Here is a 27,138-nt window from a genome sequence, read left to right as displayed (position 1 = left end):
TTTTATGACCCTTTGTAACAGATCTCCTAGAGAAAGGAGATCTCCATCTCCTTTCTCTAAGCATATTATCTCCTTCTGTCGTCTAGACTTTCCAAGAATAGTTTGTACTTTTTCCTTCATTTTTTCAACTCCAAACCTCTCACTTCCATATGCGTAGATGATGTCCCCAAATTTTTCCAGCTTCTTTTCAACTCTTCCACTTAATCTTTCCAACACAAAGCAGAGATCAGTGTTTACTGTGTCCCACGCAGTTTTCCACAAACTCTTGGCCATTTAACACCAGGCTTGTGCCCGTTGAGGTTCTTTTCTCTCTTATGCTGGTTTGTCTGACTGGGTTCACAAGGATCATTAGGTTCATCACTAACTGTATCCATGCAAGTCCTCCTCACATCTATGACAGGGGTGCTGCTATCCTGCAAACTGTGGTTTGCATCCTGTTGCTGGATTTCATTTGACTGGCTTGACTGACTTGGTAAGAAGTACTGTTCAATGCGAGGCCCTTGTCCCTTTTCCCTCAAGCACTTCATTCTCTCTTGATGAATCTTCAACCCCCTGACTGTTGTCGCCTTGCTCCAGCCGCAGACACAAACCTGGAGTTCCATGTCTTTGTTAACTGCAGATCTTGAACTATTCTTTTGTGAAGTACTCTCCATACTCATATCCGTTTCCGTTCCTAAGTCGTTAACAAATGTTGTCCAATGTTGAGTCATCTTCTGCCCCGATCTCGCAGACTCTAGAGGTATTTTTCTCTAATTTCTTAGAAGCCTTGGGCGGGTGTCTCCAGCATCCTGTAAACACAGAGCTGGATACTGCCTACAAGGGTAGCTAATCCTTGCCAGCCCCAATGGGGTCTCTTTCCTCCTGTCTCTCCAGGCTGTCACAAGGTCTTTCCCTTGTTGCCAGCTGCACTATTCACAGCAATCAATGGATGTATTCAGATCTTCATGATTTCCATTACATGAGAGTAGATGTTAAAACTTCATGCTGATTTGAACTCGGCTCTTGCCAAGATAAGCACCAACTAAGACGTAGCTTTACAGTAAAGTAATGTGATCCGTGTCTCCATACATTTGCGTTTCCTTCCATCTGATGATGTAGATATCCTTCTACCTGGTGTTGATGGCTGAAGTGTAATGCTGGCTCCAGGGATCAGCTTAGTAGCAGGGATAGAGTAGCTGCTATTGCCACTGATTGCAAACACTTAGATTGTTTTTTTTTTCATATACCACATTGACAGCGTTTATAGGATGTGTACAAGAACAGAGATTTACTTTCACATAGCAGAAAAAGATAAAGTACACAAGCAAATTCATACTATGTTTCTTCAGGCAGTTTGATTTGTAACAGTGATTAAACAAGAATATATTCGGGCTGGCTTTACAGTGGATTAAGGCACGCATATTGACCAAGGGGGGTGTCAAACAGTGATGTCACTATATAGTATTTTACATGGCCTATATATATATATATATATATATATATATTTTTTTTTTTAAGGTGAATAAATTTTAAAAGCTAGGAGCCAGATGCCCATAAGGATTTTGGCCAACTTGTCAATGTGTGAGCAGAAGTTCAGACAATATTGTGCAACCTATGAAATTGCAGTGTATAATTAAAGTTAACAAAATTATCAATAATCTCCAATTTGCAAAGAAAGAGTTTTATTACAACAGTGAAAGCCATTGTGTGCTTGTTTATGAACATTGTTAATTGCAAATTTCACACAGCTTACAATTTAATAAAATGTAACTACATGGTTTATGCAAACAGGTGAGTGTATGTTAGGATCCCAAGCCAAAATACGACCCCATCAGCTTGGGGTTAAATTAATTTTTTAGATTGCCGAAATTGTGTCATGTTCGGCTTCGGGTTGTCTTGCGAATGATTCCATCGAGGTGCAGAAGATTCACTTTACCCAAAGCGTTCTCATCACTTCATGTAAAAGTGAGACTGAATTATTCTCCAGGGAAATACATATAATTAAAAAAAAAAAACAACAACATTAAAACCCCTGTTTGCTGTAATAAATATTTTTGCAGACCTTTTTTCTATTGATAATTGTAGTTATCAAATGTATTTGACAGAAATGAATGTTTTAATAAATAGTTTTACTAAAAACATAATAGTACTCACTACAACCAGATCGCTGATATTTGTATCCAGTTTGTCGGTTCCAAAGCAGGAACTGGGTACCGATTTCAAAGGAACCACTTCGCATGTCTCTATTGCTATCCAAGCAAAGAAGATATGTCGGCAATATTCCATAATAGTAAGCATTTTATGTATGTATCTACATGGTGATTATACCAGTGACTGGGGTTTAATTATTTTTGTTTTATGAATTATTTTTCTGTAATTCTCGGAACTAGTGGAATTAAATGTAATTAATAATTTATGTTAATTAAACAACATTTAGAGTGAGAAACACTGAGCTAGACAGACAGAGACAGACAGACAAGGGTGTCCCCAATTACATGAGCCCCATGTTTGATACATTCCATTATAATGATTTCTTTTAAATCACAGCTATATTATATTTACTATGAGTCAAATATAAAGTATACATTCAGTTTATACCCAGAACTGGAGAAAAAAGACATGGAGGTTCGTGATTTCAGAAGAGATGTATTATTTCATTACTTGTATTTATTTTTATTGGCTTAGCTCTTTGCACTGTTGATACAGCAGCAGTAGCAGATCTGACAGGAAAATCCCTCCTGCTGCACCTTCCTCCATAGCCCTGTGCTGACTCATGGGTTCAAAATGTTGTTTATGTCAGAACTGACCTCCTCCAGTTTTGCTAGTTGTAATTCTACAGTTTCCACCAGCTTGCGAATCTCTTGTGCTCTTTCAGTTGGACTCCCATCATAAAGTTTTTTGGCATTTAAACCAATCTGCACGGCATCCACAACGACAAAGACTCCAGCAGCAACACCTCCGACTACTCTGCCTGCACCTTTGAGTACCGCAGGAGCAACATCATCAACCAGGCCTGCAGCAACACGGCCAGCAGAAGCACCAACAGCAGAAGCACCAGCAGCAGAAGCACCAGCAGCAGGAACACCACTCAGGTTTACACCATCAGCAACACCAGCAATAACATCAGCAACAGCATCAGGACTTACAGCAACATCAATAACAGCACCTGCAGCAGCAACAACAGCAGCATCAACCAGGCCTGCAGCAGCAGCAACAGCAGAAAGACGTGTTTTAACAATGCCTGTTAAAGCAGCGTCCTCTTTATTCCAATTACATTCTGGGAGTGCAATGTTGCACAATTCACCAAGTACTCTGAGATAAGTTTGAATTATTTTCACTATTTCATTTACTCTATTGTTATCTTTGCCATCACTTACACACTTTACTATTTGTGTGCCAACATTGGTGGCTCCACCAGCTACAGCAGTCACAGCCCCTGCAATGGACAGTCCAAGGGAGGCTCCAAAAGTAACAGGAGCCAGGCCTATCCCCACAATGGTCAGGACCCCCCCAACTACACCAGCAGAGCTCCCTGCAGTCTTAGCGATGGTACAGTCCCTGTCCACCTTGTCCAGCCCATCAGCAATCCCATTGAGTTCTCTGAGGAGTTCTTCAATTTCCTGCTTCTCCTTTTCATACATCTGTACAAAGCCCTTCAGTAACTCAATTCTTACGCAGGCCTCTTCAGGGTCCATACTGCAAAGACAGGTTCAGAATCATGTTACTTTACTGTAGTGCTGCTGAGACAAACATCCAGTTATTATTCAAACAATTGATGTATCTGTACACAGAAATCAAATGTTGGTATTTGCCAGAAATGACTCATTTTAAAAACTCAGTGGTGATAGGAGCTGCAGTTTCTATCCTGGCCACTAGAGGTCTCTGTTAGAGCTCTACATAGATAGTGTGTATCAGAGATGAATATGTATCTACAAGAGCTCAAGGAACAGCTGTGCTTTTACTGTATCTGTGATGATGATGTCATTGATGACTTCACTGGTGGTGATAGAAGCTGCAGTTACTATCCCGGCCACTAGAGGTCTCTGTGAGAGCACTAATAGATTTAATATATACCAGGGTCCATATTCACAAAACTGACTTTAGTCTAAGACCAAAAGATGGGCTTAAGTCACTTTTGCTGAGTTTGTTATGACCGAGTCTTAAGTTAGGCGAAAGGATGGTTCCTCGGTGTGTGACACCAACTGTCAAACATGGAGGAGGAAGCGTGATGGTCTGGGGCTCTTTTGCTGGATCCAGAGTCGGCGACTTGCACGAGTAGTGGCACCCTGAACCAAAACTGCTACCACAGCATTTTGCAGCACCATGCAATACCCTCTGGTATACGCCTAGTTGGTCAGGGGTTCATCCTACAGCAAGATAATGACCCAAAACATACCTCCAGGCTATGTCAGAACTACCTTAGAAGAAAAGAACAAGACGGTAGGCTTCAAATCATGGAATGGCCAGCACAGTCTCCAGACTTAAACCCCATCAAGCTGGTTCGGGATGAACTGGACAGAAGGGTGAAAGCAAAGCAACCTACAAGTGCAACACATTTGTGGGAACTTCTGCAACAGTGTTGGGAAGATCTTTCTGAACAATATTTGATTTCCATTGTAGAAAGAATGCCACAAGTGTGCTCGGCTGTTATATCTGCAAAAGGTGGCTACTTTAAGTAAAAAATTTAGGTTAAATTTTGTTAAACAAAACGATTCCATGATTTCTTTTTTATCTCCAATTGTTTATTTGTTCTATGCTTTAATTTCAGAGTACATTGAGACAGCTAAGCTGTTTCCCCATCCTTAAACAAAACACAGGTTTAATACCACACTTACTTTTTATTCACTTTGGCTACTCGGAGACAGAGCACCTCTTCTGCCTTCTTCTCCTCAGCAGCTTCTAGCAAATTGACTGCCCCCTTTAATACCCTGCACCTGGTTTTAATTTAACAATAGCTACCAGGTGCAGGGGATAATCAATAATAAAACAATTAACAAACTAAATTAAACAATAAAGCAAAACAATTAAACTAAACAAATGTGCATTCGCACATGTTTTTTTCCCATGCAGGGAGGATTAACCCCCTCCCTGCTGTGTTACACTTCCCCCCCTTTGAAGTCCGGTGCCCAGAGGAAGGGACCGCGATCCGGCGAGGAGGGACCCAAACGGCTTGCCAGGGGCGACCGACACATAGGCCAGTAACCTGGACGGTGCAACAACAGGCAGAGGTGTGAGCCACGGGACCGGTGCAGCGACACCTGAGCCTCCAGGGGGAACACAGCGGGAGGAAGGGGGAACACCAGTGACGTCACACGACCGTGTCGTGACGTCTGAGGTTTCAGGGGGAGCGGAGCAAGGGACCAGGTGAGCAACTGTGTCAACGAGCACGAGGCAAGGGACCGTACCCATCAGCGCCGGACTGCTTTGCAGGGGTGGAGGTCGGGGCAGTGGTGGAGCTGGGCACTTTAGCTCCTCTTCCTCAGACAGCTGCAGCTCCTGCAGCAGCGGCTCCTCCCCTCTGGGCTCCATAAGCGGCGGCTCCTCCCCTCTGGGCTCCGGAAGTGGCGGCTCCTCCCCGCTGGGCTCTGGCAGTGGCAGCTCTTCCCCTCTGGGCTCTGGAGCTGGAGTCAGCAGGGCACCTCTTGCTTGCTCCCACTTTTGGAGCAGCAGGTCTAGCTCTGTCGGCTCCGGATCCGGTATCCCCCACTCCTGTCTCCACTTCTTTGTCTGCTCTTTCTGAGCAGCGGTGTTACGATTGATCATTGCGATCAATTCTTTAAAATCCATTTTCTGGGTCGTAGGGGCGCCCACACTTTCTGACACCATATGTAAACGGGCCGTCACTTATTGTCGTCCGTTGCCCCTTTAAAAACAGACCCGGCACACAGAAATGGATTTTTACAGCACGGTTGCCCTAATTTTTAATAAACACAAAACAAAACAACACAAAATAAACACCTAGCTCTTTTGGAGCGCTAACTAAAACTTCCAGGAACACCCTGTCTAACACGGGACAGCTAAGCTGTTTCCCCGTCCTTACACAAAACACAGGTTTAATACCACACTTACTTTTTATTCACTTTGGCTACTCGGAGACAGAGCACCTCTTCTGTCTCCTTCTCCTCAGCAGCTTCTAGCAAAATGACTGCCCTCCTTTAATACCCTGCACCTGGTTTTAATTTAACAATAGCTACCAGGTGCAGGGGATAATTAATAATAAAACAATTAACAAACTAAATTAAACAATAAAGCAAAACAATTAAACTAAACAAATGTGCATTCACACATGTTTTTTTTTCCATGCAGGGAGGATTAACCCCCTCCCTGCTGTGTTACAATATATATATATATATATATATATATATATATATATATATATATATATATATATATATATATATATATATATATATATATACTGTATATAATGACCTTCTTGGATTTTAATGAGTGGATGCAAGCACTTTTATAAAGTTAATGGTATGATCTACATTGCAATAACATATTCAATACTGTAATAATAATAATAATAATAATAATCACATGCAACAAAGCTGGAATTGCATTGCTTCTGTTTTAAGTCCAAATTGATGACTTATGACCAGTCTTAAACATCAGTTCTCTTTGTGAATACGTCCCCAGTATTAATTAAATTCACCACTTCAGTTTCCAGAAAGAAAATAATAATCAAATAATTATTTTGTATTTCCAAGAAGACAAAACAATTACTTATGACTACACACCAGTCTTAATACTGTTTCAATTCACTTAAAACACAAAGTGAATCTTTTACATTGCTAAATCCACATATATCAATAAAAGTTCAGTATGGTTATGCTTTTGCAGACTTCACATCAAGTGTTGAGAATCCAGGAACGTCTGAGGTGATGTCACTGAGTTGGCATGGTAAAAGGCGAATCAAGGTGATTTACTGCAGCTCCTCTAATAATTCTCTTCTCCCTCACATTGAAAACCCGGGTGGCTGTCCTGAATGTTTGAAAGTGGAGCACAACACTTGCCAGGCGAAGGCTGATCACTTCAGTCCACCTCCACTCTTGACAGGCACAGAATCACACTCTCTCTCATAGAAATATTTGCTAGCTGTATTTGACTCACAGTGTATACTGCTAGTTCAGGCCAAAAGCATTTATTTTATCCAGAATATAAGCTTTATTTCTGCTAACAAAACTCAGTTCCGATTCTGGATTTAAATTCAAATACAGTGCATTAACAACTATTTATTTCAAAAGCTGCAGTTTCAGTTCAAAATTAAGTTTGCTACAAAAATAAATATTATTGCGTTCAAATGCGTTTTTTCTTTACTTTCACTTTTTATCACAAAGCTTCTTTCTGACAATAACTCACTGTGCTGGTAAAACTTAGGCTATCTTCAGGTTTTTAGTTTTGTCCAGGAACTCTGTCTTCTGTAGAAAAACAACTGTAGTCCCTTTAGTTCAAGTCTGCCTCTCCATTAACCTAGCATCACTTGGTCCTGGTTAAAGCCTCGGACACACATGAGCGTAACGGCACCACTAGCAGGGAGTGGCAAAATGCCGCACATATCGCTCACTTTTATCTGTCTTCTTTTCATACATTTAGTCTGTAAAACAAAATCATTTGTGACACGTTTAATATCTAGGTACGTGTATATAGTAAAATAAAAGTGTTCTATTCCTAAACAGCAGTGTTGATACGTCATTAGGCAGAACACTGGTGTTTAGGCATTTGGAATTCTACAGAATTTTTAAACGTTATGGGTTTAATCTGTCATATTTGTTAGTTTATTTGTTGCACGAGGCAGGAATACAAAGGAATAAGTACCCTGTCAGCTGCCATATATTAGTTTTAAAGAAAAGAATGTTTCAACACTGTCTTTGTAGTTTATATTTATCTATTAACCCCACTATTATATCGTAATTTGGTAACGAAAGAAATGGACATACCTGTGTTTTATCTTCTTTACGTGCTGCGAGCCAACAGCTGATTCGGCTACGGGATCATAAAGTAAATGTGCACGTTTTTTTAGAATCTTTTTTGTTCATTTTTATATTTGAGTTGTAGTATACACAGTCACATTGTAGGATTTATTTGATTTATTTGATTTATATTTTCACGATGGATTGTTTTGTTATTGAGAATTTAATATTTGTTTGTTTATTTTCTCACATTGCTGTTGTAGCTGTGATGCTGAAGGTGCAGTGACGTTGTCAACCTGCGACTAATAATTTCAATGTGTTGTAGTTTAGCGTAGGGCCATTAACCTCTTTAAGTGGTGGTTTATTGGGTTAAGGACCACATACTATAAAAGGCAAGCGTATCCAGAGATCTGGAGCGTAGCTCAGTTTTGCTTGGGATAGCTGAAGCAGGGACGTTTGGTAGACGCAGAGTTGGACGTGTTACCGTGATCGGAGATATTTTGTTGCGAAGCTGACGGTGTTTGCTGGAGTTGGTTTCGCTTTCAGCCGCTATTGTTCTTTCTCTTCAATTGGTTTCGGGTATAGTGGCAAGAAGTTTTTCTTGTTTTATTAGTAGGCTGTGCTATAAATGCATTGTGGTATTATCGGAGCCTGCCTGAAACTTGTGAAACAGTGACTGGTGGGGAAGAAAGAGAAAAGGAAATATTGTACCTTAGCGATATAGCTGCTGTTTGCTTTATTTTATTATTGCTGCTGGATTGTGGTTGGAGTCCTCTGGCGTTCTGTGGGTGTGGAATATGTTATTTTAAAGTGAACCACTGAATGTTTTAGTTTGGTACTGTACTATAGCAATATAGCTATTTGTTGATTATTGCTGCTGGATTGTGGTTGGAGTTCTTTGGTGTTTCTGTAGGCGTGTCATAAGTTATTCTAGAGCAAATAACCCAGTATTTTACTCTGTTTTAATTATTGTATATTAGTTACCGTGAAGAAGGCAAGGTTTTTATGTTTTGGGGTTTTGCTGCTGTCTCTCTTTTTGTTTTTATATTTATTTAGAATTCCCGACCTACCTGCTTGGTGATTGGGGTGCTGCTACTGACCATCGTGTGCTTCTCCTCCGCTCTTCCTTCCCTCCTTTTGAAGAGGTTGTTGGTGCTGGCAACATTGTGGGGGGGAATCTTTTTTTTTCTTTCCTTTTCTGTTTTTTTTTATACTTTACACCCTAGCTAATTAGTGGGTGCCTATTGTGTTGATACTTTCACACCCTAGCCATCCAGTGGGTGTTTGCTTTTTCTTGTTTAATTGAATTTTTTATGTAATATTTATTTAAATATTTAATAAATATTGTTTTAACTGAGTTAAGTCTTGTCTGTCTCTCTGTGATGTTGCTACTGGTCCATATCCTATCACTAACGAACTTGTGTTTTATTGTGGGTTATTGATTTTGTTAATTATAGGTTTAAACTTATTTTTAGTTAGTCCTGGCGCTTACCACCAAGTGGCGTAGTCGGCGACTATATATTTTGGGGGTTCTGAGTGTCCTAAGTAAGTAGCGTGACATATTTGCTATAGTTTATAGTTTAATGTTGTTTTTTCCCCCTATTTTCGGTTCTATTATTTCACGTACACAACATTTTACCCAAATGCAGGAAGGCCACACACCTGCTTTTACTGATTGCTTCCTAACACTCTTATCTACTGTACTTTCTGTGTTTCAACAATATTTCTGTTTTCTTGGATTCTTTCAAGTCGTTTTTTCTTTATAATGTGCAGTACTTGCATTTGACTTGGTATTTGTATATTCTGAAATACAAGTATTTTCATTTGTATTTAAAATCATGGAAAAGCTTCAAACAATTTCAATTTCAAATGCATTTAAATACTTTTCTATAATATTGTGCATAAAAATGAGAAAAACAATCCAAACTAAAGGACTCCACTTTACACAACTTCATGTTTATTATTAAACATTACAATCAAAATAAGTAAAAATAATACTGTGTAATGCACACACACACATTATATTTACTTATGTCACTTTTCCACAAACCTGGTCGTGTGAAGCCACTGTGTTCAAACTGAGATCTCAATTATTACATTCATCCCCCAATTGAACTAATGATTAGTTACTTCATTAGTTACTTGTACTACCTTACCTGAGTTAACATTAGGTAGTTCAAGATTAGTGTTAATTGGGGCTTGTGTAATTAGCTATATAAAAGCTAAAAATCATTTAAAAGCTCTGATTAGACAATTAGTTCAATTGAGGCTTCAATGAAGTAATCAAAAACAAGCAGACAGTGGGATCCCAGGACCAAGATTGAGAAACACTGTTTTATGTAACATGCTTCTGATATTGGTACATACCTGGAAATTATTATTAAGTATGTGACTACTGTGTTTATGTTGCCATTATATAAAACTACTCATTCTATGTCACCTTGGTAAAGGCCTGTGCCAAATTCATGATAATAAATTGCTCAATTAACAAATGTTGTATGCCAAAGTATTTGAAATGCATTTAGCATTTGTGACATATTTGTATTTGTAGCAGTGTGGAGTAGTGGTTAGGGCTCTCGACCTTTGACTGGAGGTTTGTGGGTTCAATCCCAGGTGGGGGGACGCTGCTGCTGTACCCTTGAGCAAAGTAATTTACCTAGATTGCTTCAGTAAAAATCCTACCGTATAAATGGGTAATTGTATGTAAAAATATTGTGATATCTTGTAACAATTGTAAGTCACTCTGGATAAGTACCAAAACAACGAAAACAATTACATCCCAACCATCAGGACCAACATATCCAAACACAAAGGCAACAAGAACAGCTTCTATCAGAGGCAAAGAGACTTCAGGAGTGTGAAAGCTACCTTAAAAACCCAGAGTCAAAGAGACTTTGGGAGCGCGAAAAATACCATAAAAACTTAGAGGCAAAGAGACTTCAACAGCGTGAACGTTACCAACAAAACGCAGCGGCAAAGCGACTTCTGGATCGTGAAACCTACAAACACCACGCAGAACCAAAAAGAAACAGTGAAAAGACAAAGCATGCTGCAAATCCTGCTTTACAAACAACTGCAAAGAAAAGACAATACCATCAGAACCCAAATAAAAAAAAACACTGTGTACAAACCATATTATTCTGACAAATATATCCTTGTAAGAGCTCAAAGAAGACGCAACTACAACATTTGCTACAAAGTGAAACAATTAGTAAACACATACAAAAAGAAAAACATTTTAAGACACCAACACCAAAAACAATATCACAAGACTTGTTTTAAGTGAAAAACTTAAAAGGAGGGAGTCATGCTTCAAACCTCATGACAGCAACATATCTTGTTGACCTTTCCATCAAGGTCTCTGAAAATGCAGAACAACCTACAATGTCTGTTTACTGCACTACATAGCAGCACATGTGTCTTTCTTAAACAAATTCTCACACAGGACAATGTCTCCCAACAAGCAGAGATGATATCTGGCCCAAGTCAACACACACCTCACACTGAGGCCTACTTTTGGGAAGCCACATATAATAGCACTGTTCTATCATCCATTCCCAATGATGAGAAAGACCCATGTCATATAGAAATGTTAAATGGGCAACCATTCCTGGTAGCAAATGTAATCAATGCAACACTTCTCCAATCATGAAACATCAATTTATTCAATCAGCAAGAACAATACTTGCAGTCCAACTTATGCTTTGGGAAATCAAACCAGATGGGACTGTTACAAAGTTACACAATGCTAAGTTTACTGCTGTGCAGAAGAGCACAATTACTGTGGACAACAGGAATTACCAATTAGCTTCCATTATCATACACCAAGGACAGGATGTTACTTCAGGACACTATGTGTCTGTTCTTGCTGTGGGTGCTACTGGAAAATGGGTGCATGCAAATGATGCACTTATTGAAGTCAAACCATGGCCAAAAAATGCAAAGGACATGTATATATCCTTTTATGAAGAGATCTAATGCTTTGCAAATGACTTCTATTGGGCTAAGTTTGTAACTCCAGTATATCAAGGAGAATACTGTTTTGTTTCAAGCATTATAATCTCTTAGTATACTGCCTTTTAGCACAGACATTCATATGTACATTTTGAACCATTCATAACATTTTACTTTTGTACCTGTGTAAAAATCAAGTTACCAAAATATACATATTGTTTTTACCACTGATGGATGTACATTTGCAATGTAGGTTCTATAGACATTGTCATCACCAATATATTGCAAATGTCGTGGACTTTCTTATGTTCTTATGATATTGTATATTAAACAGGAATCTACATTGAATGAACTTTAATCTAATTTGTCTAGCTTTGCCTAGCGATAACGATCAACCAAACACCTTGGATGCACCAGGCACTCAGGAAACAAAAGGCTAATCATACCCGTCTCTAGTGAGAGAGAGGTGGTTTAGCATAAGAGTCTGAAAGAGAGAAAAATACCTTAAAGATTTAGAGATTTAAGACAAATATCACATCATATTGATTTAATACCACTATGAGTATAAGATGCAAGCATTTTTATTTTTAAATTACCTAACAAGTATAGAATAACCCAGGTAATAAATCCCTAAGAGAATTAAACTGTTTGCAATGTCTAACCAAAGTCGCAACCCAACATATTTGGTGTCTAAAGAAATGTAATTTCTTATGGTAAAAATAATGGGAATTCAGAATAAAATCAGAATTATTTAGCAAAAGTTATGCACGTTTTAAAAGTTTCCCCTTTCCAGATTAAGATAATGAACTAATCAGACAGAGGAAAGGGGGGAGCAATCAATCAAGATTGCAAGCCCATTTGCTACAAAATAGCCAATCGGAGCATGCAGCGGGAAATTCAAATAATCTCTTTGTTTGAAAAGTATAAAAGCCGAATGTAAACATTAGCTCCTTGCCCCTGCTCTATGCCCTTGCTGACCCCTGCGCTAGGCCCCGGCTCTACGCCCCCCTGCGCTATCCCCTGACCGCTGATCCCTGGTTGCTCAGATTCAAAGAAACTACAAGACTGCACCTGGAGCCCTCAGCTCTAAGTATTTATCTATCAAGGTTGGGGGCCCTGACACTCGGAGAAACACAAGGTAACAGAATGCTGAAAGTGACTGCTTTCCAGGCTAGGTAACAATACTCTTAAATATCTATTCAGGTATTGTGTGACCCCTTGTTGTGTCAGTATGTACTAGTATTTCTTTGGTAAATTGTTGTTTTAAACCTTAGTTCTCATTGTAATGCTTTTAATGTGACATTAATTGTGTAACTGTTTTGTGTGATTTTCAAACTTATATTGTTGCATGCTTAATAAATACCATCTTTCTAAGAAGAGATTCCCAGTATTGAGTCATTAACTCATGTTGAACAAACACGATTTATGAACTTTGAACAGTCTGGAATGTGGTCTATTTTTGGCTTGTTGTAACGTGTAAATCCACTATCGTTTTCAGAGAGCGATATTAAAAACGGGTTTGTACATTATAATAGGACACTGTTTATTGTAGAGGTCCCACCGAGATCTTGACAATCGAAGGTATCTCTTTATCCCCTACAGTTTTATTAGGAGGTCCCTTAATTTATTGCTTTTAAGAATATATTAACTGCCTACAACAGTACCCACAGCAACCAAAATAATAACATCTTTACACTTACAACTCTGTCAAAAAGTCCCTTTATACCACTATCTTACTTTCAAATCTTTTCTCATTAGTGTTATTTTACATGACTTATTACTCTTGTGGCTTGCCTGTCTGTCTATTTACCATACACATTCTCAAATATCTTTCCCTCGCTTTATTCATTATTTGTTGAAGTAAAAAAATAAGTGATCTCTATAACAAAAACATTGTCAATGTAAAACAACAAGTTAGAAAAACGCAACAGCCGTTTAAAGGGGTGATATCAAACACAAAATTCCAAGTTAGGAGAAGCAATTATGCCAATCTTGTCAAGCATCAAGCAAATAGGCACAATTGGAAATGTGCTGGGACCCAAGATTCACACAATTCTTGCTTCTAAACTTGATCGCTTCGCTCCACTTTATCACTCCACTTGAAATGCTCTTTGTATGACTTGAAGTGACTGAGACACACACACACACACTGAGACACATACACACACTGAGACCGTGTGTTGCAGTGTGTGTGTTTCTCAGTGTGTGTGTGCGCGTCTCAGTGTGTGTGAGTGTGTCTCAGTGTGTGAGTGTGTGTCTCAGTGTGTGTGTGTGTGTCTCAGTCACTTCAAGTCATACAAAGAGCATTTCAAGTGGAGCGAAGCGATCAAAAAAAGGCGCCAAGTTAGAAGCAAGAATTGTGTGAATCTTGGGCCCCAGCACCTTTCTAATTGTGCCTATTTGCTTGATGCTTGATGCTTGAAAAGATTCATCCCTTTAAATGGCTGTTGCGTTTTTTAACATTGTTTTTGTTATAGATTTTATATACATATCCTTAGGTAAATAAAAGGCAAATATTTCTGAGTTGTGTTCTGATATGTGAACTTACAACGTTAGATCCTGATAAAAAATATCTGGAGATGGACATTGTCATTCACTCTGGGTTCAGGCAGTAAAAGTGGGCGGTCTTTCTTTTTTTTATCGGCGCTTCACAACTTTGATGTGTGTCCACAATATTAATGTTCTCTTTTTTAAAAGAAATAAACAAAATGTTCTATTTTTTTTTATCACACCTCACACTTTCTATCAACACACCTAATCTACCATCATTGCAATTTCTTTATTTCTTTCTCTCAGTCTGCTACCCACCCTTCTCAAAAATGCTATATTCCAATTGGCTAGCAGTTATGCGATTAAGGAATTCAATTGGTTGGCGGAGCTGTCAATTAAATTAGAACTTTCTAGATCTCATAAAGTAAAAGTACCGTATTTGTAGATTACGCAGTATCCTCCATACTTGCATCTACTCATTAAAAACCAAAAACTTTCTTAAAGGGATTGTGGAAGGGTGGTGGGCAATTCACTGACACAAGGAGACAGTACTTTATTTGTAGCGCCACTCAGGCTTACTGATTTATTTGAGGCAGTAGATGGCGCTGTTGTCCGTGTTCTGGATACTGACAACAGTAACCAGAATCATGGTGTTTACCAATACAGGTATAGGCACAACAAGTGCTCGCAAATAATAATGAAAACCAAAGGCGAAAGAAAAAGGGAAAATAAAACACAGTAATAAAACTACAAACAAAAAGCGCTGCTTAAGCAGTGCCCCCACTGCCGCTAAGCCAGTCAGAACGGGCCTCCGTCCTACGCTCAATTACCCTCTATACACTGGGATGGCCGGAGTTCCCCGTACAACTAAGCACGTCCCCTCGGGTTTTTCTCAGCCAGGTTTGCCTCGTTTTATTTTAAAACTGACGTCTTTCGTCAGTGTCACTGGGTATTCCCCAAACACGGCCACCCGAGCGCCCAACCAAACCAGATCTTATGGGCCGAGCAGTCTCCCAAGGCCCGCCCCTCAGCCACTCAGAGAGAGGGAAAGCACACACACCCTCTTCCCCACCTCTCCGTGTCATCGCCATGACCGACAGGCGGATCCCACGAGACTGCTGCCCTCTACCTGCAGTAATACGGATGTGCCAGACAGTCAGTCCAGATCTCCCCTGTTACAGGGATACACATCTTAAAGCAAATAGAAAGATAGACAGTTAAGTCCCAGTGAAGAAGCAAAATTATTAAAATTATCAATCTGTCCCTCAGGCAAAGGCTTTCCCTCGAGTGGAAGACAGTGAAGATATCACGCGAGGACAGAAACGCTGGTCTAAGTTAAGACACCCCAGAAAATCGTTTTCGTGAAACAGACTTAAGACTCGATCATAACAAAGTCAGCAAAAGCAACTTAAGCCCATTTTTTTTGTCTTAGACTAAGGTCAACTTTGTGAATATGGCCCAGGAGTGTATCAGGATTGAAAATGAATACATTTTAAAAGGCAGAAGTGAAATGTTATTTTGGTCTTTGTGTAAATGATTTTGCTCACACTGTGAAATGTAAAAATGTCTTTGTCTGTTATTATTATTTCTAACGTTTGTAAATTTGAGTGCAACAGGTGTATCCTACTTTGTGTTTATGTGGGGAAATCATTGAAGATAAACTTCAGTTTTCATTTGCTTGTTCGGCTCAAAAAGGCACAAGTAATTATTAATTTAGGACAATATGTCTAGACAACTATTTACTGTGAGTTAACGGCAATGTTGATGTCGAGTTCTTATCATTTTTATAATCTGCCTATGAGCTGCTTTGAGCTGGTCTGCAGAACCCTAGCTGCCAGAATCATGTGACAGTGTGATCTGGTCAGGAGGGAGGTGTAGAAAATGAATGGAAATTTACATTTTCTCTTCTGGAAATCTACATTGTCAGTATTTTTAAATAAACAAACCTCTTCAGTTCCTCCTCCAGCTTCCTCATCCGTTTCTCCTTCAGCTGCCTCAGTTTCTTCTCCATCTTCTTCCATGTTGCCTTTGTCTCACTCGGTGTCTTCTCTATCTCCACCTCCAGTGTCTTCTTGATCTCACTCAGTTTCTCCTCAATTTCTTTCCTAAGTTTACTCTTCATCTCTATCTTCCTCCACCACTTCATCTTTGTCAGTTTCTCCTCCATCTCTTTCTTCAGTTTCTCCTCTATCACTCTGAGCCAATTCTCCATCGCCCACTTCATCCGTCTCTCCTCCATCTCTCTCAGTTCCTCCTCCTGCTCATCCTCACTGCTGAGAGAATCACACACACGTCAGTAATCCTCATCATTAATAATGATGTTGCTGTTCATTAAAAACAAACTCCCCTGAGAAGATGAAGCCCTCCCCCACACCCACTCCCTCAGTTACTGGTCTGGTTGAGTCTGGTTGAACTGGTCCTGCTGGTAAAGCTGCACTTCAGTCATCAGGAGTGTTTCATATTAAACTGGATCAAGCCCTTTACTGTTCCTAACTCTGCTTGGAGACAGTCCTGTTCATGTCTGTTTCCACTAAATCACTTCATCAGTCTCAGTCCTCAGATAGCTAGATTTTTCCTCTGGACAAACAGTTTCCATAATGCTGCGAAAGCTCTCTATCTATTCTCAACTGTGCATATAAACTGATATAGAAGAGACAGGCTGAACTGTGCATATAAACTGATATAGAAGACAGGCTGCTGGACTGTGCATAAACTGATATAGAAGAGGCTTATAATCATCATAAAAGACATTTTGCAATTAATTAAAAATAAAGAAACATAACTTACAAGATAACGTAAAGAAACAAAGCTGCTGCAGCTAGGAATGTGACTCCACCTAACACAAGTCTGAATGAGAATTTGACTGCATCCGTGTCTCTCAGTGTGTCTCTGAGTGCCACTGCACCTGGGTCTCTGAGTGCCAATGCTCTTCCTCCGACAGCAGAAGCACCTGCAGATGTGAGTGTCAGTATGTCTCCAACTGCACCTCCGACTGCACCTCCGACTGCACCTCCAACTGCACCTCCATATCTGTAGGCGATTATGCCTCCGATGGCAGCAGCAACTGTGACTGTGAGTGCCAGTATGCCTCTGACTGCGCTTCCAAATATGAATCCGATTGCACCTCCGACCACAGCAGCACATGCAACTGTGACTGTGAGTGTCAGTATGCCTCTGACTGCGCCTTCGACTGCCCCTCTGACTGAGTGTCCGACTGCGCCTCCGACTGCATTTCCGACTGCTCCTCCGACTGCGCCTCCGACTGTGCCTCCGAATCTGTGTCCGATTGCACCTCCGACTGCAGCAGCACTTGCAGCTATGACTGTGAGTGTCAGTATGCCTCCGACTGCACCTCCAAATATGAATCCGATTGCACCTCCGACCACAGAAGCACCTGCAACTGTGACTGTGAGAGTCAGTATGCCTCTGACTGCGCCTCCGACTGCCCCTCCGATTATGAATCCGATAAAGCCCCAGACCACGCTAGCACCAGCAGCTGTGAATGCGAGTGTCATTATGCCTCCGACTGCACCTCCAATTGCGCCTCCGACCGTGGTAGAATCTGTCACTGTGTGTGTCAGTATGCATCCAACTATGCCTTCGACTGCGCCTCCAAGTATGCCTGTTAAACTGCAACTGATGGTCATGTCTGCGCCAATCAATCCAAATCCACCTCCGATTGTACATCCGTGTGCAGCTGCGACTGCACCAGCAAGTGCGCCTCCGATTCTGAAAGCAAGCAAAACTGCGACTGCGGGCCCACCTACAAGAAGTGCACTGGAGGGGAAACAGATGTCACAGGTGTTAGATTGCCAAACATTTCTCTGGACAGAAGTATATACTGTACTGTATATAAGTTCATCAGAGATGGGTTTACCTGACAAGATCACGCCTCACTTGAGTCTCATCCAAGTCTATTTTGTAGATCACTTTTTCTTGGCAGCAGGATTTCTCCTCTGGAACACAATTTCAATCAGTCCATTATTAAAGAGCACAGAGCTTCACATTTCAGCCTCATTTCATTTGTATAGATTCCCTCCTTCTAGTTTCATGGTGTCTGCAATCATTCAGAGCGCTTCTTTTATATTCCCAAAACTCCAATAAGTATTTGTGTGAGAAGTTTGCTACCAAACCAGTTTCATTCTTATTTGCTGTATAGCACAGTAGGTCTATAGCAGGGATGAGCAACTGTAGGTATTTTAAAGTTCTTATTGATGTGAGTGTTGTCCAAAAGAAAAGACAAAGCAGAGTTCATCGTACTGAATTGTGATATTTTATTTAAAATATCCTTTGATTTACACAACCTACTCAACACTTTCAAAGTGTGAAAAAATGGGGGGGGGGTGAAAAACAATTAAAAATAAAAACCTGAAAGGTCTTCATTAGATAAGTATTCACCCCCTTTGCTATGACACTCCTAAATAAGCTCAGGTGCAACCAATTGCCTTCAGAATTCACACAATAAGTTAAATGGAGTCCATCTGTGTGCAATAAAAGTGGTTCACATGATCTCAGATTAAATACATCTGTCTCTGTAAGGTCCCACAGTTGGGTAGTGCATTCAAAGCAAAGATACTACCATGAAAACCAGGGGTGTCAAACTCAGTTCCTGGAGGGCCGCTGTGTCTTCTGGCTTTCGTTTCACCAGAGCTCTCAATTATTTAATTGGTCTAATTATTTGATTAACTGAAGACATTTAACACTTCTCTTCAGGCCTCAAAATGTTTCATAGGTAGTGTACCTTGAATCAAGTGCATTTGTAAAACCATCAACTGTAAAGACTTTGAAAAATATTAAATATGTCAAATTCAACAAATAATTAGATCAATTATGTTAATTGAGAGCTTAAGCTGGAATGAAAACCAGAAGACCATGCGGCCCTCGAGGCACCCCTGATGAAGGAGCAAGGAGCAAGGAGCTTTCAAAAGTTGTGGAAATGCACAGATCAGGGGAGGGGTATAAAAAGATTTCAAAGACACTGAATGTCCCTTGGAGCACAGTCAAGTCAATCATTAAGTGGAAGGTATACGGCACCACCCAGAATCTGCTTAGAGCAGGCTGTCCTCCCAAACTAAGCAGCCAGGTAAGAAGGGCATTGGTCAGAGAAGCCAGCAAGAGGCCAATGACAACTCTGAAAGACCTACAGTGTTCCATGGCTGAGATGGAAGAAATTGTCCATGTGTCAACAATAGTTCAGGTACTCCACAAACTGGCCTTTACGGAAGAGTGGCAAGAAGGAAGCCATTTCTGAAAAAAGCCCATGTAAAATCCTGCTTGGAATTTGCAAAAAGGCATGTGGGAGACTCAGAAAAGATGTGGCAAAAGCTTTTGTGGTCCGACGAAACAAAAATTGAACTATTTGGCCTAAATGCAAAGCGTTATGTCTGGCGCAAACCCAACACAGCACATCACCCAGGTAACACCATCCCTACTGTGAAGCATGGTGGTGGCAGCATCATGCTATGGGGATGCTTTTCATCAGCAGGGACAGGGAAGCTTGTCAGGGTAGAGGGCAAAATGGATGGAGCTAAATACAGGCAAATCCTTGAGGAAAACACACAATGAATAGCAGCACCGTCAATTAACTTACACCCATCTAAACAAGTATAGCATTCAATTAAATCTTTCCAATTAATAAACACATTTGTTAACTGGCACACATTTAAATACATATTGCACACGACTGCTAGCAGCACCTTCAATTAATAAGCACATTTGTTAATCAATTTGCACACATTTAAATAAATATTGCACATGACTACTTTGGAATGCATATTAGCAAACCCTTAGAAAAATGAAAACACATCCATTATGCTATATGGCTTATTATTAGTTTAAAATGTACCTAACTACAGCTACCTAAATTATCCTACATTAGCACAACTAATGGGTCAAGGGCCCAGTAACTAATTGTATATATATATATATATATATATATACACACATACACATATACTATATATATATATATATATATATATATATATATATATATATATATATATATATATATATATATATATATATATATATATATATATATATAAACAAAACCATTGCGCACATAGGACATTGCAATGCATTGCCGTTTCAAAAAGTACTGACAACAAGGCAAATTTATGTATGCTTCAAATCAAGTTAGCGTTCCTTGAGCTATCTTCCCCAACATCACATAACAGAAAAGAGAGGATAAACAAAATAAAGTGTCTTTGCCAAGCTGTGAGGAGTACATTTAATATTTCTTCTGCCGAGTAAAAAGAAAAAAAAACGTCCCGCACTATACCAGAATCTGTCCTTATTTTGGCCAAAACAATAACAAACTCTTGCAACCCGGGACACCGCAGTAACCACCCAGATAAGTCCCCACACCTTCCAAGACAGCAGCACAGTCCTGAGATAACAGCACACAGTCCAGGAATAATCGCACATGGTTAGTTGCCCAACACAACAAAACACAGCAATAAAAGTAGCTTTTCAGAGTCAAACCCGCTTGAAGCTTGCCGGTCCGGTTCGCCTCGATGCCCTCAACTCCGACACCAACACAGCAAAAACATCAGTTCACTTTTCCTCTTGGAGGTAAACAAACTACGGCAGCTTATATAACCCGCTTTTTAACCTCTGCACTGAAAATAAATCCTCCAACCACATCACTTCCTTCTAGTTTTCCAGAGGACTACAGGACCGCAAAAACTTAAAGCGACAGTAAGGATTTACACAACCCAGAAAAATAGGCCACAGCACTACAGTCTCCCCCCCATAAAAAGACTCAACCATGGCTGAGGCTACTATTACACCCTAAAAACCGGGAAAATCCTCCTCCTCTCTCTCATCCTGGAACAGTTCAAGCACATGTCATCTTTCTGAATCTTCCTGTTCCTGAGCAGAAGGATAAAGGCTTTATGATTATTGATGTGTATATTATGTACATTTTGTCCAGTTTCTTAACAAATTAACAGATAATTTATAGGCCCTCTCTGTTGTACGACCCTATAGGGTCCTTTCCAATGGGTGGCAAATTTAACTGTAAATCTTTGCGACGCTTTTGATAATGCACGATTCCTTATCCACACTCGATCCTGAAGGAGGTACTGGGTATTTCTATGCTGTTTATCATAATTTCTTGCCTGGTGACATCTGGATTTGGCAACATGATCTGTCACATGTTGTTTCAGCTGGGACATCTCCTTAAGGACGGTATAAGCAGACTTCTCTGGAGTTGCTGGGGAGACCTGCAAAGCCACCTCTATGGGTCCTCGAAGCAATCTTCCAAGGTTCAGCTCAGCAGGCGTGTATCCAGTGGTGTCTTGTCTGGCCATATTGATGGCAAACCTAAACTCGGCCAAGTAACGATCCCATTGTTTATGTTTATCTTCCACATAGGATGAAATCACAGCTTTTACAGTTCGATTCACTCTTTCAGTAAAGTTAGTCTGAGGATGGTAAGCAGTGGTCAGTTTTTTTTACAATGTTCCATTTTTCACAGACACTGGTTATCAACTCAGACACAAACTGTGGTCCACGATCTGACAAGATAAAATCAGGAGTACCCCAGTGAGTGAAAACTTCTTTAATAAGTATTCTCGCGATGGTATCTGCCGTAGCACGTCTTAGGGAAATAGTTCAACCCATTTTGTATAATGGTCTACAACTACCAAGAGCTGTGTATTGTTTATAGAACTAGTCGGCAGTGGACCCACCAAATCCATTCCAATAAGCTCCCAAGGCTTCCTGGAGTCAACATGTTGAAGCTTTCCTACTGGTTTCCGATTTTCAGGCTTGAAAACCTGACACACTGGACACTGACGGACATGGACATTGACATCCTTCCAGACCCCTGGCCAATAAGCACAAGTCAAAATTTTATTTAGAGTTTTGTATCGCCCAAAATGTCCACTCAGAGAGTTATCATGGTAAGCCTGAAGAATGTATTTTCTGAAATCTTGGGGAACATAGATCTGATAGTGAGTACCTGAATGAAGAGTAATTACTTTGTGATACACCTTATCTTCCAGTATGGTGTAGGAAACCACAGGTTCAGGCAGATTTTTAGTCTCGGGGAGGGGTGGAGCCAGCAGCACAATGCAGAAACAAACAAAAGGCAACCAACGTTCAGAGCGACAGCGTGTGAGGCGACAACGTGGGAGAAGTACGAGTGGACAAGTACATCACAGTTAGAAGCAGTTTGAAAGCAGGTTGACAGCTGCAGAAGCTAAACTGAAATTCAGAAAAAAATTAAATAAAACATGGTCTTCAAGCCAGTAATCTGTGACAACTGCATGATGTGGGAAATCCGAGAAAACCCAGCAGAGTTGACCAAGTGTGTGTAAAGTGCCGCACGAGCCAGAACTTGCTTCAACGGAGGAAAATGAGAGAGCAACAGGAGCTTGAGGAGCTGACACACCCACAATTCATGGAAGCTTGCACCCCTAGTAGACTGAAAGACAACAGGGAAATGGAAGAGAGTCAAAACAGCTGGGTTCAGATAGGCAGAAGGAGGGAAAAAAGAAACTTTGTCAAACACAACCATCAGAAATCCAGACATCCAACAAAGTTGAGCCACTTCAACATTTAGATGACCAAAACCAACCTCAAGAGAATGAAAGAAACAGTGCTTGCCAGGCAGCAAAAAGAAGGGAGGTCATGATTGTTGGGGACTCCATATTGAGAAACACAGCAAGTTCAGTTCGCAATTTGGACCCCCTTACTACAACAGTATGCTGCCTTCCAGGAGCCTCTGTCAAGCACATCACTGAGAACGTGGACAGGCTCCTAGAACAAATAGGAGATGACCCAGTAGTAGTCGTCCACATCGGTACAAACAACATTGGAAGAGACAGGCCAAGATCCATGCAAAACAAATTCAGAGAGCTAGGAAGGAAATTAAAAAAGACAAAACCAAAACTGTGGTATTTTCTGGGATACTGCCAGCACCTTGCAAAGGACCATATGGACAGCTGGAAATACAAAATCAAAATGCATTGCTGAAATCGTGAGACATTTCTATTAAACTTATTTATCTTAATGCTAGAAGTCTCAGAAACAAAATTTTAGAACTTGAAGCTACTGCACTAACAAGTAACTACGATGTGATAGGTGTTACAGAAACGTGGTTGTCAGAGAGTGATGGAGAATATAATATTAGTGGGTACACACTGTATAGGAAAGACAGGCAGGACAGAAGAGGCGGAGGGGTAGTGCTATACATAAGAAATAGTCTTGAAGCCCAGGTGTTAAATCTGGTCAAAGAAAACAACGCCAAATCAAAATGGGTCAGAATAATGGACAAAAATTCAAAGGGCATAATAATAGGAGCATGCTATAGACCGCGAAATTCAGGCGCCGAGCAAAATAATCTGTTATACAATGACATTAGCAATGAATGTAGAAAAGGAGAAGCCATACTAATGGGGGATTTCAACTTCCCCCGTATAAAATGGGAGAACCCAGTGGGGAGCACGATGGATGAAATTGAAATGGTGGAAACGACAAATGACTGCTTCCTAACGCAATTTTTCAAGGCACCGACTAGAGGGGAGGCATGCCTTGATTTAGTCTTTTCAAATAACGAAGACAGAATAACTAAAACAGAGGTCAGAGAGCCATTGGCAATCTCAGACCACAACATGGTCTCATTTGAAGTATTTTTTAAAACCCCAAAAGTAATGACTAAAGCTAAGATTTACAATTTTAGAAAAGCAAACTATGAAGGTATGAAACAGAGACTAACAAAAGTAGATTGGAGTAAAATAGAGAAAACACCCACAGAAAAAGAACATAAGAAAGTTTACAAAACGAGAGGAGGCCATTCAGCCCATCTTGCTCATTTGGTTGTTTGTAGCTTATTGATCCCAGAATCTCATCAAGCAGTTTCTTAAAGGATCCCAGGGTGTCAACTTCAACAACATTACTAGGGAGTTGGTTGCAGACCCTCACAAACCTCTGTGTAAAAAAGTGCCTCTTATTTTCTGTTTTGAATGCCCCTTTATCTAATCTCCATTTGTGACCCCTGGTCCTTGTTTCTTTTTTCAGGTAAAAGAAGTCCCCTGGGTTGACTTTGTCTATACCTTTTAGGATTTTGAATGTTTGAATCAGATCGCCGTATTGTCTTCTTTGTTCAAGACTGAATAGATTCAATTCTTTTAGCCTGTCTGCATACGACATGCCTTTTAAACCCGCAATAATTCTGGTTGCTCTTCTTTGCACTCTTTCTAGAGCAGCAATATCCTTTATTTGTAACTAGGTGACAAGAAATGAACACAATATTCTAGGCGAGGTCTTACTAATGCATTGTAAAGTTTTAACATCTTCCCTTGATTTAAATTCAACACTTCTCACAATATATCCGAGCATCTTGTTGGCCTTTTTTATAGCTTCCCCACATTGTCTAGATGAAGACATTTCTGAGTCAACATAAACTCCTAGCTCTTTTTCATAGTTCCCTTCTTCAGTTTCAGTATCTCCCATATGATATTTATAATGCACATTTTTATTGCCTGCATGCAATACTGTACACTTTTCTCTGTTAAATTTAATTTGCCATGTGTCTGTCCAGTTCTGAATGCTGTCTAGATCATTTTGAATGACCTTTGCTGCTGCAACAGTGTTTGCCACTCCTCCTATTTTTGTGTCATCTGCAAATTAATGTAGATTAGGAATAGCAGAGGACCTAATACTGATCCCTGTGGTACACCACTGGTTACCTAGCTCCATTTTGAGGTTTCTCCACTAATCAGTACTTTCTGTTTTCTACATGTTAACCACTCCCTAATCCATGCGCATGCATTTCCTTGAATCCCTACTGTGTTCAGTTTGAGAATTAATCTTTTATGCAGGACTTTGTCAAAAGCTTTCTGGAAATCTAAATAAACCATGTTGTATGCTTTGCAATTATCCATTGTCGATGTTGCAGCCTCAAAAAAATCAAGCAGGTTAGTTAGACACAATCTCCCTTTCCTAGAACCATGCTGACTCTCTCCCAGGATATTGTTACCATATAGGTAAGTTTCCATTTTAGATCTTATTATAGTTTCCATAAGTTTACATATAATAGAAGTCAGGCTTATTGGTTTGTAGTTACCTGGTTCGGTTTTGTCTCCCTTTTTGAGGATCGGTATTAAGTTTGCAATTTTCCAGTCTGTCGGTACAACCACTGTGTCAAGAGACTGTTGCATGATCTTGGTTAGCAGTTTGTAAATGACTTCTTTCATTTCTTTCAGTACTATTGGGAGGATATCATCCGGCCCAGGGGATTTGATTATTTTAAGAGCTCCTAGTCCCTTTAACACTTCTGCCTCTGTTATGCTAAAGTTGTTTAAAACTGGATATTTAGAAGATTGTACTGCATTTTGACCTGAAAAAAGAAACATGGGGTCACAAATGGAGATTAGATAAAGGGGCATTCAGAACAGAAAATAGGAGGCACTTTTATCATACAGAGAATTGTGAGGGTCTGGAACCAGTAATGTTGTTAAAGCTTACACCCTGGGATCCTTCACGAAGCTGCTTGATGAGATTCTGGGATCAATAAGCTACAAACAAGCAAACGAGAAAGATGGGCTGAATGGCCTCCTCTCGTTTGTAAACTTTCTTATGTTTTTATGTGACAAGTTTCAAGATGGAGTTGTGAAACTGTCTCCCACCCAATACAGTCAGACAGCACATCGTGTGGTGTTTTTGTTTGTAAGGTCTGCATACAGTACAGCTGCTATATCAGGTTTTGAATGATTATTTAAATAAAGCCACACTGGGTGACATTAAATAGTTTCTTGAAGTAATATAAAAATAGCCTATCCACATAACTTGTACCAGCATGATTAAAAAAAAAAAACTCTTCTCAGTTTGCAGAGGATGTTCTCGAAGGCAGACAAAGCAACTTTTCCCCCCAAAGAGAGTCCATTGCTTTTATCCGAAAGGCGATCAACCTTCTAAAGGAATCAGGTATATAGGGTAATAGTACAGTATGAGAAAGTTAATACTGATGGCACTGATGATGCGTGAGAGAGAGAGACACACTAACAGTATAAGTTTGGTATTTTTTTGGAAAGGTCCTGCTTGATTTATAGAGGGGGCACCAAATATTCCAGTGACTGCTAAAAACTGTGCCCCTGGAAAAAATGGTGCCCCCTTGTTTATTGAGAGCAAATGCTCAGCAGAGTGACAAAAGTTGTTGATTGTGTATTCAGATGGCAAATAAATAATAATTATAATCTCCTTTCAAGTTCAACATTTCTGTTATTGGTTTATCTGTGTGTGTGTGTGTGTGTGTGTGAGTAACAGTTGTGAAAAGCTGTCAGGAATGAAATTACTTACAAATAAATAAGTAAATAAATATTTAGAAGATTGTACTGCATTTAACAGAATTATAAAATAACTGGATTAGTTTACACATGGTAGATTACTTGTGTAGTAATAATAATAACGAGAGTGTTTCAATTTGTTTATTGTGGTCTGTGAAAAATACACGTACAGTTCGTCACAAGACTTCATTTAATTACCGTTGCGTTTTGTTGTTGTTTTTCTTATTAATTTTCTTAGCAGACGCCCTCACTCAGGGCGACTTACAGTTGTCAAAAAATACATATTTCACAATACAGTAAGAGCAGATAAAATATACAATAACTTCAGAGCAACTTTAACAAATATATCCATGTACAGTTCGATAATCACAATATGGAAGAGTACATACTCTTATTAGGACGGAAGTATTGTAAGTAACGAGCTCATTTATACACATTTGAAGAAACACAATATATAGTTGTTGTTGTTGTTGTTGTTACTGTATTTAAATAATATATTCTGG

General features: G+C 39.8%; 1 protein-coding gene across 2 annotated transcripts in view; it reads right to left on the bottom strand.

Moving 5' to 3' along the window:
* Positions 1–1,662: 1,662 nt before the first annotated feature.
* Positions 1,663–27,138, bottom strand: part of LOC131703251 (uncharacterized transmembrane protein DDB_G0289901-like) — a 40,947-nt gene continuing 15,471 nt past the window's right edge. Inside the window, exons 2-5 of one of the 2 annotated variants that reach the window (XM_059006343.1) lie at positions 18,217–18,295; positions 17,127–18,116; positions 16,286–16,612; positions 1,663–3,675 (exon numbers count right to left, since the gene is read on the bottom strand). In XM_059006343.1, coding sequence (XP_058862326.1) covers positions 2,751–3,675; positions 16,286–16,612; positions 17,127–17,986 — 2,112 coding nt within the window. In that variant the 5' untranslated portion in view covers positions 17,987–18,116; positions 18,217–18,295 and the 3' untranslated portion in view covers positions 1,663–2,750. Of the gene's footprint in view, positions 3,676–7,187; positions 7,580–16,285; positions 16,613–17,126; positions 18,117–18,216; positions 18,296–27,138 lie in introns of those variants that run through there. The other variant, XM_059006345.1, reaches the window with a different exon arrangement.

The sequence above is a fragment of the Acipenser ruthenus genome, chromosome 32, assembly GCF_902713425.1.
Source record: "Acipenser ruthenus chromosome 32, fAciRut3.2 maternal haplotype, whole genome shotgun sequence".
Lineage (NCBI taxonomy): Eukaryota > Metazoa > Chordata > Actinopteri > Acipenseriformes > Acipenseridae > Acipenser > Acipenser ruthenus.
The sequence above is the reverse complement of the archived record's forward strand: the minus strand, read 5'-3'. Positions and strand labels throughout refer to the sequence as shown.